This window comes from Mus musculus, chromosome X, assembly GCF_000001635.26.
Source record: "Mus musculus strain C57BL/6J chromosome X, GRCm38.p6 C57BL/6J".
NCBI lineage: Eukaryota > Metazoa > Chordata > Mammalia > Rodentia > Muridae > Mus > Mus musculus.
In genome coordinates this window covers 48106293-48120378 of record NC_000086.7, presented here as the reverse complement: position 1 = coordinate 48120378, position 14086 = coordinate 48106293, and the positions used below count along the sequence as shown (strand labels likewise).

General features: G+C 45.0%; 1 protein-coding gene across 3 annotated transcripts in view; it reads right to left on the bottom strand.

The window, feature by feature from the left end:
• Xpnpep2 (X-prolyl aminopeptidase (aminopeptidase P) 2, membrane-bound) overlaps positions 1–13466 on the bottom strand; it is a 30070-nt gene extending 16604 nt beyond the window's left edge. For 2 of the 3 annotated variants that reach the window (NM_001289729.1, NM_133213.2), the window contains exons 1-7: positions 11185–11654; positions 8581–8654; positions 6592–6702; positions 4388–4451; positions 3323–3427; positions 3015–3101; positions 1898–2044 (exon numbers count right to left, since the gene is read on the bottom strand). In NM_001289729.1, coding sequence (NP_001276658.1) covers positions 1898–2044; positions 3015–3101; positions 3323–3427; positions 4388–4451; positions 6592–6702; positions 8581–8654; positions 11185–11233 — 637 coding nt within the window. In that variant the 5' untranslated portion in view covers positions 11234–11654. Of the gene's footprint in view, positions 1–1897; positions 2045–3014; positions 3102–3322; positions 3428–4387; positions 4452–6591; positions 6703–8580; positions 8655–11184; positions 11655–13331 lie in introns of those variants that run through there. The other variant, XM_006541432.1, reaches the window with a different exon arrangement.
• Positions 13467–14086: the final 620 nt, after the last annotated feature.

Here is a 14086-nt window from a genome sequence, read left to right as displayed (position 1 = left end):
TCACTAATCTACTTTCTGTCTCTATGGATTTGCCAAGTCTGGGTGTTTCATATAAATGGAATCATACAAGTTGTGGCTTCTTCCACTTAAAATTATGGTTACGATTCGTAAGTATTACTTTGTATGTTGGTCCATGCCTCTATGGGAGGCTGAAACAGGCGGATCACTGTGGGCTTGAGGCCAGTTTGGGCAATATAGTAAGTATAATGTCAGCCTGGGCTACAGAGTGAGATCCTGTCCCAGAAACAAAACAAGTCAAAACACCCAAAACCTTAGAACCCCCAAAAGAAAGATGTGTAACTACGATCCAGTTGGAGAAAACAAAATCACACACAAATGGTCAGACACGTGAGTAGCTAACATTTCCTGTGCCAGCCACACCTTGCCTTTGTCTTTTCACACCACCTTTAACATCTAGACGTGGCTGGAGAGGAACATTCATTTTTATCTATGCATCTTGAAGTTGAACACTGTTCTTTGGCTTCTGGGCTAAGCTCTGACCCCAAATGTCTTTTCCTTGAAAACTAATGACTCCTCAGCATCTCCTAGCTTATGGGAAGTGACAAAATCCATGTGAATTCTGTCTCAATCCTTGAGAGTCTTTTTTTCCATGTTATCCTCCCCTTCCCTAGCACAGTGGAGGCCTTTATATCTGAATAAGATGAGTGGTATTTACAATCAAACACTCATAGATTGCAAGTCTCTTTAGAAACTAAGTCAAGGTGCACAAAGAAGGATTCTGCAAGTTACACTGGGACAGATAAAAAATTGGACACTGTTTCTACTTGTTTCATCATAGCCACAATTTTGAAATTTCCTTCTCACTTTCTCCACTCCTTTCTAAATCAGAAATAATATGTGGATTTGTGTGTGGAAAGGGGGTTTTCAGATTGCTCAATGTGACAAGAAATGCAACTCCATTGGCCCATTCAGAATTTCCAGGGAGGTTAGTGACCAAGACCCTGATTCATGATAGGTCTCCTAGCCCTGGTCAGAATTCAGTTATTGCTTACAAGAATCATAATGCAAGCTGCACTTTCATATCAGACTAAGATAATTCCAGTGAGGTCTTGGTTACAGATGCTAGACTTTTCTGGGTCAATTAACCTTATTTTGTGGTCCAGCCAAAACCCTCTTCTGTGCCACAGACTGACACTGAACTTAGTCATCTACTTCTTCTGTCCAAGTCAGTTCTGTCCAAAAATCTAAATCCTTCGTTAGAGTAGAAGCAGAAGTGAAGAGCTGAATGGCTCCGGCAGTTTCCACTACCAGATAAACAACTATGATCATGGGCTTGTTCTTTTAAGAAAGATTTTTAAAGAAGTGGGAGATAGAGCAGGGTGAGCTGGAGAGATGGCTCAACTGTTAAAAGCACTGCTTGCCATTCCGAAGGATGTGGGTTTGATCCCCAGCACCCACATGGCAAATCACACCCATCTGTAAGTCCAGTCCCAGGGGAGTCTGATGCCCTTTTGTAGCCTCCTCAAGCACTGTATGCACCTTACTGCACAGACACCATGCAGGCCAAACAAACATCCAGACACAAAAAAAAAGGACAATGGAAAACTTTTTACAGAAAGGGGTTTTTGTTGTTCCAACTTTCTTTGACTTTCTTGTTCCCTCCTTTTCTACTGTATCTTTCTTCAAATCCTAACAGTGCTTTTTTTTTTTCAGTATTTTCTAAATATAGTCTGAGCACCTTTGGACTCTGTGAGGAGAGAGGGAGAGACAAAAAAAAAAAATCTGCATTTTAACCAAGCATCTCAGGTGGTTTGTAAAACATTACTTTGTTGCCTTGATATTGTCAGGGAAAAATACCATCAGCAGCACTGGGGATTATGCTGGTAGGGACCCTTGTTTGTACAAATTCAGAAGGAGAATAGACCTATGGAATCACCTGTAAATTCTTTCGGCAGGGCATAAATGGGTTGGCTTGGCACTGGGGGCCTCTCTGACCCCCATGCCACGTCAACAAGGTTGGTTGTAACCGATAACAGGTGTCTGCTGGAGTCTTGGAATCCTTGATCATAATTTTTCCAGGAATCTGCAGAGATAGAAAGGAGTCACTTGCCCCTCATCCACTTGCAACTCAGTGAAATCTGGCCTAGGCAAAGTTAGTCCTGCAGCCTTGCCTTTGCTTAGCTCCTATGTCTCCATAGCCTGGCCGAGGTTCCAGCCCTCTGAAATGCACACCTCTCCTTCACAGTGCATCTTCCATCTGTCTTTGCCTGCTTTCCAAACCTAATTGTCCCACTCCTGCCTTGATGCTGTCCACTATCAATTAGCTAAGTTTGCATTTCTCTGCCCCATTCCCTGGCACAGTGTTAGGGATTGAACCCAGGACCTTGAGGATGTGATGCAAGTACTCTACCACCACACATTATATATACCCTTGACCCTAACCTGGTCTTTTGAAAGTGTCAATGATTGGGGACCGTCCTTCTAAGGTACAAGACATTTTTATTAGGCTGTAATGTCACCATTCAGAGCATTGGATAGGTCAACGAAAAGGTTAGTTTGGAAGTAGGAGCTTTTCAATGTATATTCATGAAGTCTTTGATGGTATGGGCTATCCATCTGTCTGGGGCCTCAGAACTTGGAAAGCTGTATTCCCTGGAACCCTGATTTGCTCAAAGGTCCTCTCTACACTTTTCACTCTTCTAAGGTCCTTCCAAAAATGTTTTCTAAGAGATCCCAAGTACCTTGATTGGTAGATTCCAGGACCCAGAGGATGGTTCTGGGGTCAAAGATATACCAGACCTATTAATCACTAGATCTTAATTATTCCAAGTCATCTAGGTTGGCTTTCTGCATTTATGCTTTTTACAAACATTTTGATTCATTTTTGATATATTTTAATTACACAATCCATGAACATCTCTTTGTTACAAAATATTTCTACAGCTACAACTTCAAGATCCCCTCTCCCTAAGCAAATATGTGTGCCTCCCAGGAGGCTGAGCCACCCTTGTGGTCAGTTCCCACAAATCCAAGGGACTAAGAGAAGAACATACCAACAGAAAAGAGGAAGGGGTCGAAGCCCACGTTCTGTCCATCAGGGACTTCAGCTAAGATCCAGGCGACAATGGAAGAAATGCTAACTGAAAGATAGGAGGGAACACAAAAGTAACTTCCCAGAATAGAGAGCACCCAATGCCTTAGGCAGACTTTTATCTGCCACATGTGTGTGCCTCAAAGATCAGGCAAGCCCTCGTATCTCCTGAACTACCCACGGAGGCCACGCACCACCCACTCACCTGTAGTTCCCCAAACCTAGTCTAGGGTCCAAGGCTGGGGGAACAAACCCACGTGAGCCTTCTACCTTCCTTGTGCAGCTCCCAGTTGCAGTCCATCTGCCTTTCGGCCTGAGTCCAGTAACGACTATCGGTCCAGACAGCTGCTTTCCCCATGGTCACCACAGCAGTACCTGCAGCAGAATGGAGAAGTCTAGAGGTGAGGATAAAGATGAAAGTGAGGAGTACAACTTTGTTGAATGTACAGTGTAGTACTGGCTCTGTCACAAGCATCTCTAGAATGAGCTTTTCTCCCCCATTGGCAGGAAGAGAGCTCTGGAGGAGATGTTAAAGGCATCTTGTCTACAAAGGGAGCTCACTGGGCAAACTGTCTCTGCTCTGCGCTCTTGGTCCTTAGAGAGGGAGGGCATTTAGAACTAGGAAAAGAATCTGGTTGGCTCCCAACAGTCCAAAGGAACTAATGTTGCACATGTGTCTTCTCAGGAAAGATGAGAGCTGATAAAACATCAAACTAGGTGCCTACCTGAGGACTGATAGGGAAGACAAATTCAGCAACTGTGGTAGAGAGAGTAAGGGCTCACGAAGCGGGAGGCAGAGCACCTTGAGGCCCAGGAAGGAATGTGTGAGGGTCAACAAAGGAAGCTGCCTTTCATTTCAGGGAACAGGATCAGGATAAGAGGGCCCTTCAGAAACTGAAAGGAGACCTCATTAAGAGCCATGCTTATGTCTCATTTGGCCATGTAGAGTGATTTCTGTAAAAAACATCCTAAAAGTTAAACTTTATCCCCAAATGAACTATTATGTAAAAGGAAGAGCAGGCTTTTTGACAATAGATGTGGAAGTAGCAATTGCTTCAGAAATCAGCCCCAAGGAGTGCTGTGCTAGGCTGTCTGTGGCAGAGGCACCAAAGCCTGGGAAGGAAGCCAGGGGGAGGGGGCAGCTCCTGTGCAGAAGTGTGGCCAGTGGGGTATGAGATATTTGATCCGGGGAACATGCTAGGTTTCTGGGGTTGGGGAGAATGAGAATGAGTGCCAGCCTGTGGTCTTGGATGCTGGGGAACTGGCCATCCCAGTTCCTCTATAACCAGCTCAGGTCTACCAACAGAAGTAATGATGGTGGATAATGGCTCTTACCTGCAGACCCTGTGAAGCCTGAAATCCACTCTCGCCTCTTATCAGGTTTGCCAATGTACTCACTCTAGGAAATCAACAATACCATCATTAACTTTCTTCACAGACTCAGGTGCCAAGTGAAAGGTCACAACTACATCTTGGATTTTTCCTGTCTTGCCACCCCAGGCACTTTTCCCCCCCAGGAAGTCTCTGTAGCTCCTTCCGCATGCTGTCTTCTTTACTTTTCAGAAACGGTGCCTCTTGGGGTACACCGTCCACAGTCTAGCACTAGACTTGATTACACCAGACTGTTCTGCAAAATTTACCACTGTGATCATAATGCAAATTCAGTATGGTCATGTCTTTTGGTATTCCCCTTAAAATATCATGTCTTCTTCTGCAGTCTATCACACTATATTGGGTACTGCATAAATAACTTTTACATAGGACTTTATACATTGACCAGTTAGACATCCATACCCATGGATTCTGTATCTGCAGCTTCTATCAACCTTGGCCTTGGTCAAAAATATTGGAGGGGGGGAATGGCACTGCATTCAATGTATATCATTATTCCCTAAGCAAAACAATATGGTAACATTTACATAGCATTCGTATTGTGTTAGCCACTATAAACCTTCTAGAGATTATTTTAAAGCATATAGAAAGCTCTGTATAGATTATATGCAAACACTATGTCATTTTGTATGCGGGCGTTGTAACATCCGTCTTTTGGACTGTTGATACAAGATGACTTTATGTTAGTTCTCATCATCCCTGAAGACAAGTCACTGTTATTTTTGCTGAAAGGAGCTTGAATCTTTAGTGAAAATTCTTATGTATCCCTGGCAGGTCAGAAATTAACTGAAGCAGATACACTGACTTTGAAAATGCCTTTTTCTTCTAGCTGGGCTGGTATGAGATGCTGCATGAGGTAGAGGCAGAGCTACTGGTAGGAAAAAGTGGGCTGAGTAGGCAGGGCTGCTATTTTGGGGAAATGGTTCATATAGAGACCATCACCTTGTTTTCTGTCTGCTTTCTCCCCTCCGTCTACTGCCCATGTCTATAGAGTCTAGCACCCTGGATCATTATACTGCTCCAACCAACAGAGTCTGAAACAAGCTGGACCAGGAAGGAGCTTAGAATTCTTTCAGGTCCGAGTTCCAGTGATAGCCTAAAACATTCTTTCTAAAGTTGGTCAAAATCACTTCCAGAGTCTTTTTAAGTTTTTACACATTTTGTGTGTGCGTGTGCATGTGCAAGTGTGTGCATGTGTGTGTGTGTGTGTGTGTGTGTGTGTGTGTGTGTGTGTGTGTAGACATGTGAATGTGGAGGTTAGAGAAAGCCTTGTGGGAGTTGGCTCTCTTATAGGTTCTAAGGATTGAACTCAGCTTATTGAGCTTGGTGGCGAATGCCATTACCAACTGAGCCACATCCCTAGCACCAAAGTTGATTGTGTAATGTTGTTTCTAGAGGTCAAGAAAATTTGGCCTTGTTTTTTCTCCAGTGTAAAGAAGTATGTTCTTTCAGTTGACTTTAAATGAGTGTATGGGAAGTTTTCCATTGTTGCGGATAGCCCTGGGGCTAATTGTATTTGATGTTAATTCTGTTCTCCTGTGAGGGGCTGCAACAAGGAATGAATCAGCACTCAGGTGATTTCCTGTAAACCTTCTTCCTACTTTAATTTATAAATAAAGTCTAGAGCTGGTGATTGAGCAGAGAATGAAGGGAAGGTGGAGCTGAAGGTTTTGGGAGAGGGAGGGAGAGAGAGAGAGAGAAGGAGAGAGAAGAAGAAGAAGAAGAAGAAGAAGAAGAAGAAGAAGAAGAAGAAGAAGAAGAAGAAGAAGAAGAAGAAGAAGAAGAAGAAGAAGAAGATGATGATGGAGGAGGAGGAAGAAGAAGGAAAGTGGAGCAGAAGCACCTGGCCTGGAGAAACTGCAATTTCTAAGGGGTCTCTTATATGGGGAAGATGCTAGTGTAGTGGTAGATCTGCCCAATCTAGGCACGCAGCATGTATTCATATTAATTGAGTTGTGTTTTCATTGCCAGGGCTTATTTGGGTTAGAGATTTACTGCAACCATTTCATCCTCTTTGCTATGGAAGTGCTGTGTCTGTCTTCAGCTTCCACATCTTACCAGGCTCTTATTGGTGGCTCGTATTTAGAGGCCAACAACCCCAAGTAAGTGAGAGGAAGGAGATGAGAGAGAGCAGAGCTGGTCCTTACCATGTGTGCATCCGTGTCTGGGATGATGTAGGCAGAGAGATTCCAGGTCTCCATCTGTTGGCGGAGGGCTGCAAGCCGCATTGTTGTATTGACGGCAGTAACTGGCAGGCGCTGATGGAGAACACACGAATTGCTTAAATGAAATGCTGCCTGAGACTTTGCCTCTAGGGAAGTGCCCAGCTTTTCCTGAGGGTGAGTTTTGGGGTATTTAGGCTATATTTAAGAGTGATGGGATGACTGCTGATAGCATTTCTTAGTCTAAATTAAGAAGCCTAAGCTAACTACAGATGGAGCTATTTATAGAGCGTGAAGACCCTTTGGAACAATTAAGGGACCTAAATGTCCCTTATGCAGATGAAAACTACAGGGGTTTCATCCCAAGTCCCAGGCCAGGCTATGTGAAGACCCTTTGGGGACGTCTTGAGAATAGAGTTGCCAGATTAATGAACAAAAGTACAGGCCACCTATCTGGTTAGATTGGACTTTCTGTTAAACAAGGGATCCTATTTTAATATAAATATGTCCGATGCACTATTTGGAGCACACTTTAGTACCAAAATATTATCACCTGAAATTCAAGCAATAATCAATTCTCCTGTTTTCCATTCAGCTAGTCTACTCTTCCAGGAGTTACTCACTGGCCCCAAATGGTACTGGAGAGTGAACGTGTACCCTGGCATTTGCGACATCTCCCAGAAAGATCCTCTTCAAGCCAAATATTTCTTTAGAGGGCCTTTTATCTTCCAAATGAAAACCAAGGTCTTTTTTTTTCTTGTTTGCTTGCTTGCTTGCTTGCTTGCTTGCTTTGCCTTCTCTTCAACAAGAAATCCAGATTTGTTCGCATAGGAAAATGCCATGGCTTGCGCATCCATTTGCTGGCCCTAGTGGTCCTAAAAAGCTGCTGTTGTATGCAGATGTTCCGTGTTTATCCTAAGGCTCTGCCTACTGCTGGAGCTGGTCCACCTCTTCACACTTTGGGGCCCCTCCTGCTCAGTGAACTTTACCCTCTGTAGTTGTGGAAATGATCATTCTAGAGTCCAGCTGTGAAGCTGGCCACCTTCTTCTCTTTGGCTCCCATCTACCAACCTCAACCCTCCCTTTCCCATTCAGCTAGATCAGCTAGCTCTCTGGCTTTCTCCCTGGGCCCCCATCCTTTAGTATTTTTCTCTGCACAGGTTCCCTCTAAAATAGTGGTTCTCAACCTGTAGATCGTGACTGTCAGAAAAAAAATGTATTTCCAATGGTCTTAAGAACCCTCTAACCATAAATTTCTTTTCATTGCTACTTAATAACTGGAATTTGCCACCGAGTGGTATTCTCCTTTTTTAAAAGTTTTATTGTTTTATTTATTTATTTATTTATTTATTTTTTTATTTTTTTATTATGAGTACACTGTCTCTGTCTTCAGACACACCAGAAGAGGGCATCAGATCCCATTACAGATGGTTGTGAGCCACCGTGTGGTTGCTGGGAATTGAGCTCAGGACCTCTGGAAGAGCAGTCAGTGCTTTTAACTGCTGAGCCACCTCTCTAGTCACCCCCACCCCTGTGGTATTCTTAAGATGGTCAGAACTGTCTTCCCAGGGTTACAACCAACAGCTTGACAAGTGCTGCTCTTGAGTTTCTGTTTCCACTCCTTCCGTTTGCTTCCTCGCCGCTCTTTGCCTAGTCTCACAAAGAAAGAGCCAGTGGTCTCTCTCGCCACTCAACCTCTTTGCTTCCCTTCCAATGGAAGCTTCCCAGCCCTAGGCCAGGACAGAAGCCAACAAGCTGTGGACATGCAGGGGGTCAAGGAATGGAGCACCCATAGTGGGTATATTAGATACCCAAGCCGCTGCCGTTGCTGGACTTTAGTAAGAAACAGGGGCCCCAGAGTGCAGACATCAGAAGAAAGCTCGTAGGAGGAAAGGTTAGCAGCTGGGCTAATAGGAACAGGGAGGAATGACTGTGTGAGACAGGTATGGGGAGGGGTGCGGTGCAAAGCCTCACCTCAGGGCTGGTTGAACAGTTTCTCACATCTTCCCTTCCAAGGTACTTGGGCTCTGGGTAGCTCCAGGCACATGCTAAGAAGTGGGAGACAAATCTAGGGTTATTTGGGGGAGCTCTCACACAGTGAAGACCCATCTTCTCTCAGCCAGCAAGACCTATATCCTTTAAAACACACCACACGGGGCCAACTCTATTTGAGACTAAAAAGAATCACATTTCGTGGAGAAGAAGGCTGACTTGAAACTGAATGGCACCCTGGGTCACACGCATAGGCAAGTGTCTGCCACTTCTGGATGGGTTTTAGTGTTCATCACATTATTTTTCCATTTCTAACCTAATTGTGTCTTTTTAGGGTCTAGTAAAGTGAAAAAAAATGGTATAATTTAAATTTTTAAATCAAATTTTCTTTGAAATACCCTAGAGGGCTGTGTGTGTATGTGCATGCTTTATTTAAACCCAAAGGTCACTGGTTCCCTTTCTTACAGCCAAAGTCTCTGCTCACTATTCTAGGCTTCAACTAACTATAAAACAGGAATTCTAGTCCAACACCGTCATGGGGCAGAGAAAGGTGACTGAACATTTAAAGAGCTCCTACTATGTGCCAGACATGGAAGTCGGTGATTTACAGCAGAGCATAGATAGCACTGTATGCCTGAATTACTGATGCTGTGGAGGGAGAGGCAGAAATGCAAGGTTAACTTTGGCTGTGTTGCAAGTTTGGAGCCAGCCTGGTCTACATGAGGGCCTGTCTCAAAAGATAATCTAGAACAAAATACAAATGAGTTCCACAATGTAACTGTTGCATAGTTGTGACACTATTGAGATCAACTAAGGGCTGCATATATAACAATGGGCCTATATCATTATACAGTCACCCAAAGATTTTATAAGCACATTCCATGTTTTTGTGCAACAAAAAATTGCCTAATGGTATATTTCCCAGAATGCAGTCCCACTGTCGATCAGCTACAACTGTCTCTCCTCTGATATTTGTGACAACCTTGGGAGAAATTCACTTTCTATAATGGGAGAGGTCGAGATCCACATAGGTTTGATAATTTGTGCAGGTTTTGCCACAGTGACCGAGTAGTGAGATGGAAGTTTGAGCCTAGGCCACCTAAGGAAGGTACAGAGGATGGTGCTGGCTGTAAGGCCCAGTGGTAAAGTGTTTGCATACTTCAAAAAAAAAAAAAGGTAAAAGTCCCCAGTTTTAGTTCTCAGGACCATGAAAGAAAACAGGGGTTCCCTTTCCATCTTTTTCGAGGCCAAGCACAGGAAGTGGTCCTGGAAATAGAGGGATGCTGCAAACGCTGCACAGTCTATGGAGGTTTATTTTCCTGTTTGGGCTCTGTACCAAATTTGGTATGAACCTGAGAAAGCAACCCAATATTCACTGAAAAAAATGTTATTTTAAGTGCCTACTGTGTGCCAGGCACCAGAACTGTTTAAAAGAGATCCTTCCTAACCTGAAAGTCCAGTGATCTCTTACAGCCCTTCTTTCTACCTCTTGACACTTATAAAGGGACATACTTCCCTGGGGCCATGGAAGGATGGAGTTGCCATACCTTATAAGTGGCTTGAGAAGCAGATAGAAGGAAAGGAGCTGGGCTGGAACATCATGAAAGCTCTGCTTGAATGACTTGGTCTCATAAATTCAAAGAAGCGATGATACCCATACTGTTCATCTAAGAAAATGCACTCCCAATTCTGGCGGAGCAGCTCTCCAGCAAAATAGCAGTGCTAACATGCCAACATAGGAAGTGAGACCTAGCCAATCCACGTTCATCTGAATACCAGCCAGGGTCTATCATTCTCTCTGTTTTCTTTGGTACAGGGTGGTACCAACGAGATAACTGGATGCTGAATTAATCAACAGGTCCTGCTGTCAGAGGACAAAGAGAAATATTTTCCTAGGACCAGGGATAGTGATGGGAAGCTGAACTGGGTACTTATTTGGAAACAAACAGGCCACAGGTTATGTCACATCTCCCCTTGATCTCTTTTCTTGACAAAACCTCAACATTGACCTATTGTACCTGCCCTGTCCTGCCAGGTCTTTATTGTCCTAGCAAGAATTCTGCTAAGTCAGTTTAGAGAAAACTTCCACCCTTCAATATCTGATCACCTTCAAGATCAGATCAGAGTCTTTATTCCCCACCCCTTAGTACCTCATCACCTTGGCCAGCCTTCAGTAAGAATCCTGTTAAGTCAGTTTAGCAAGAATACGCCATCCTTGGACCTCAAGGATTCCTCTTAGTAACTTTCTGGCAGCAAGCCCTCCAGTACTCACTAGTTCTACATCCCTAACAGACTGTGTTGTGTGTGTGTTCCACCTGGCTCCCTTCTGCAAGGCCTTTCGTGCAGTCATTTTTAAAAAGCCATCAACCTCACAAGTGACGCAATCACTTTGTCTGGGCATGGAAAGGGGCCAAACTAGATTTGATCCAAGTCATGAAGGCCCCACCAGGGGCCTTTTCTGCAAGATAAAGTGACAAAGAGAAAAAAAGATAACCTGGGTCCTAGCCCTTACTCCAAACTTTTCTGAGCCTGGAGAGAGAGAGAGAGATCAGAGCTGCCTGCTGGGAGTGGCTGGGGTGCACATACCACAGAGGAGAACAAGCCAGGGGTAGCACTGCCAGTAGGCTTGGGCCATTGGGTCTCCAGATGCAGGCGACGAGTAGATCAAGGGACTGGAGAGAGGGTTGGGTTGTTTGGTGGCCTCTTCTTCCAGGCCTTTCCTGGGCAGAAGCAAATAAGGTTGATGGCTGTGTCTCGATGTTAGATGAGGATCCTTCTGTAATCTTTTGTTTCAGGAAGTCTGGGAAGCCACCGTGGAGAGTGTGCCTCGGGCTGCCCAAGCAACCTGTGCTGGTTTCTTGTGGCTTAGGGTAGGTAGGGTGTGAGCCTGCCCCTGGGCAGAGTCCAAAGATCTCTGAGATGGACGAGCAACAGCTGGTCTCAATCACCCAGCCTCTCCCAGCCCCCCTCTTCAGCAGCTCTACCCTAGCAGTTTCTGAATTCTGTTCCCCACCCTCCAGCAAGCTGTTTCCTATTAGCTCACATCAGGCACTGGTGCAGCCCTGCTTTTGCTTTGGGATAGATATTTGCTCCTACTTCTATTCCTCCTCTAAGCCCTCCTGTGTCAAAAAAAAAAAAGCCAGTGAATGAGTGTATGAGTGTTCTCCCACTCCCACACCCAGATCAGGAATGTTGATTGCAACTGGGGAGAGGGGTTACTGTCTTACAACTGGTAACTGAGTTACAATTGGTGGCATGACTTTCCCCACTAGTCCATCCTAAAATATACCAGCAGACCTTCCCTGGGGATCCCCCAGTGCCATTCAGCTGCATGTTCTGGGCTTTGCAAAGCCTAAGCTGCTTAGGGGCCTTGATATCTGGAATGCCTTTGAAGGCCCAAATATCTGCAGGGACCAGGGGATGCAGCTGAAGTTAGAATACCCCAAAGGAGGAGTCTGAGGGGTCTGAGAAGACAGCAAACTGGAAATACTCTTGACATAGCTTCCCGAACAGAACTCACTGGGAGGGAAGCAGAAAGCTGAAAAGCAGAAATCATGTGTGTGTGTGTGTGTGTGTGTGTGTGTGTGTGTGTGTGTGTGCTGGCAGGCACATGCACTCACCCCCTGTACTCTGTCCCATCAGGGAGTGTCACGCCACACTGATTCTAAGACAGCTCCAAGGAAAGGCTCTCTAGAACCTCTGGGGTCCTGTGAGCCCAGAAAGAAATTCTTCCAAGTAACAATGATTCATTTCAATAAGGGGTTTTGTAGCAAAAGATCAGCCCAGCCATGTGGTGGTGGCACACACCTTTAATCCCAGCATTTGGGAGTCAGAGGCAGGCAGATTTCTGAGTTCAAGGTCAGCCTGCTCTACAAAGTGAGTTCCAGGATAGCCAGGACTACAAAGAGAAACCCTGTCTCAAAAAAACCAAACCAAAACAAACCAAACCAAAACAAAACAAAACAAAAAAACCAGCCCAGTCTAGTCTTGATTTTATAATCCTCCTGCCTCAGCCTCCTGGCTACTAGGGTTACAGGCATTGACCATCATGTCTAGCTTTGACTTTATTTCTAATGTAACCATAATAAATTGTTGGTGGCTTTCAACAATCCATTTAAGAATGATGAAGCATTCATTCCTACGGGAGATTTGGGGGGGGGGGTTCGTGAAGTCCCACCCTTCTCTGAGGTAACTGATTGCCTTTAAGAGAGGGAGAGTCTGTTTTCAGATATGTGCTCCTAAGAGGCTTTCCGTGCTCCAGTGGGTATTCCCACACCCACTAACTGGACTCAGAGTATTTAAAAAAAAAAAAGGTGCAGTATGTTGGGAGGGGAAAAAGGTACATGGGATAGTAGAGGAGTTGGAGTGGAAAGAATAGGGGTGCTTTGATCAAAATACATTTTATGTGTGTATGAAATTATCAAGCAATAGAAAAGAACGATGAGGTAGAGCCTTCTGTAGAGGGAAGGGGGGTCTTTCTGGGACCCCCTGACAAGGCAGAGTCAAGCTAAGTGAGGATACTCCTTGACCTCTGTCTTCAGGGGAAAGCAAAGGGCAGAAGACCCCAGCCTCAGGGCCAAGAACTGGGAGAGAACTCTGTGTCATTCCATGACTGCCAAAGCTCTTGTCTTCCCCTCCATCCTGTCCCCTCTTTCCCACCCTTTCCATGACTGGTGAAGACGTAATTCCCAGAAATCGGAGGATAGAGGAAATGGCCACTCAAAGGCACTCACCTCCTGTTTAGGCTGGAGCAAATACCTCACAGGACAAGCACGGGTTCATGCAGAGATAGCCTTTCGGGGACAGTTACTGTCTACGGTCATCTGTGTGGCCTTGGGCGTTGATTTCACCTCTCTGAGCCCTCAGTTTCTTTACCTGTAACATGCTGTTACTGAAACATGACAGCCTGGTTCGACAAGGAGCAGAGCATCAGTGGGGTAATCTGTCCTTATAAAGCAGCTGCCTGACAGAGCAAAGCCCAAAGGCTTTGTGCTTGTTCATGGGCATGCTTCACCAGCAGCAAAGCAAGTCTCAACTACACTTTGTCCTTTCTGTCCCTGGCACCAACATTGCTGAAATGGCAGTTATTGCTACAACAGTAAACCTCAGTGAGACCTATGTTTCAAAAGCAATCCAACAACCCAGGCATCCTGCCTTCACCTTCTGAACTCTGTCCTGGGATGTCTCTGCTTAGTACTTAAGCCTTCCACTTCCATCCCCTGGGACCTTGACTTGGCCTTGGTGGTAACAATGACCTCACATGCCTGTACCCTCAGTTCCTTCCTTATCTCCTTATCGAGAAACTACTGTCTTTGCTCTCATCCTTTTGGGGACTTGACCTCAAATGTTGGCAACAGTCCTGAAGTGGAAAGCACTGATTGAAGATAGGCAGGGTGACTGGCCAAGGGTCCTTTGTATCAAAGCTGTTTGGAAACCCATGAGTCACACTCTGCAGTACCCCCGTGGCTGCGTAGACAGTTTACTTCTG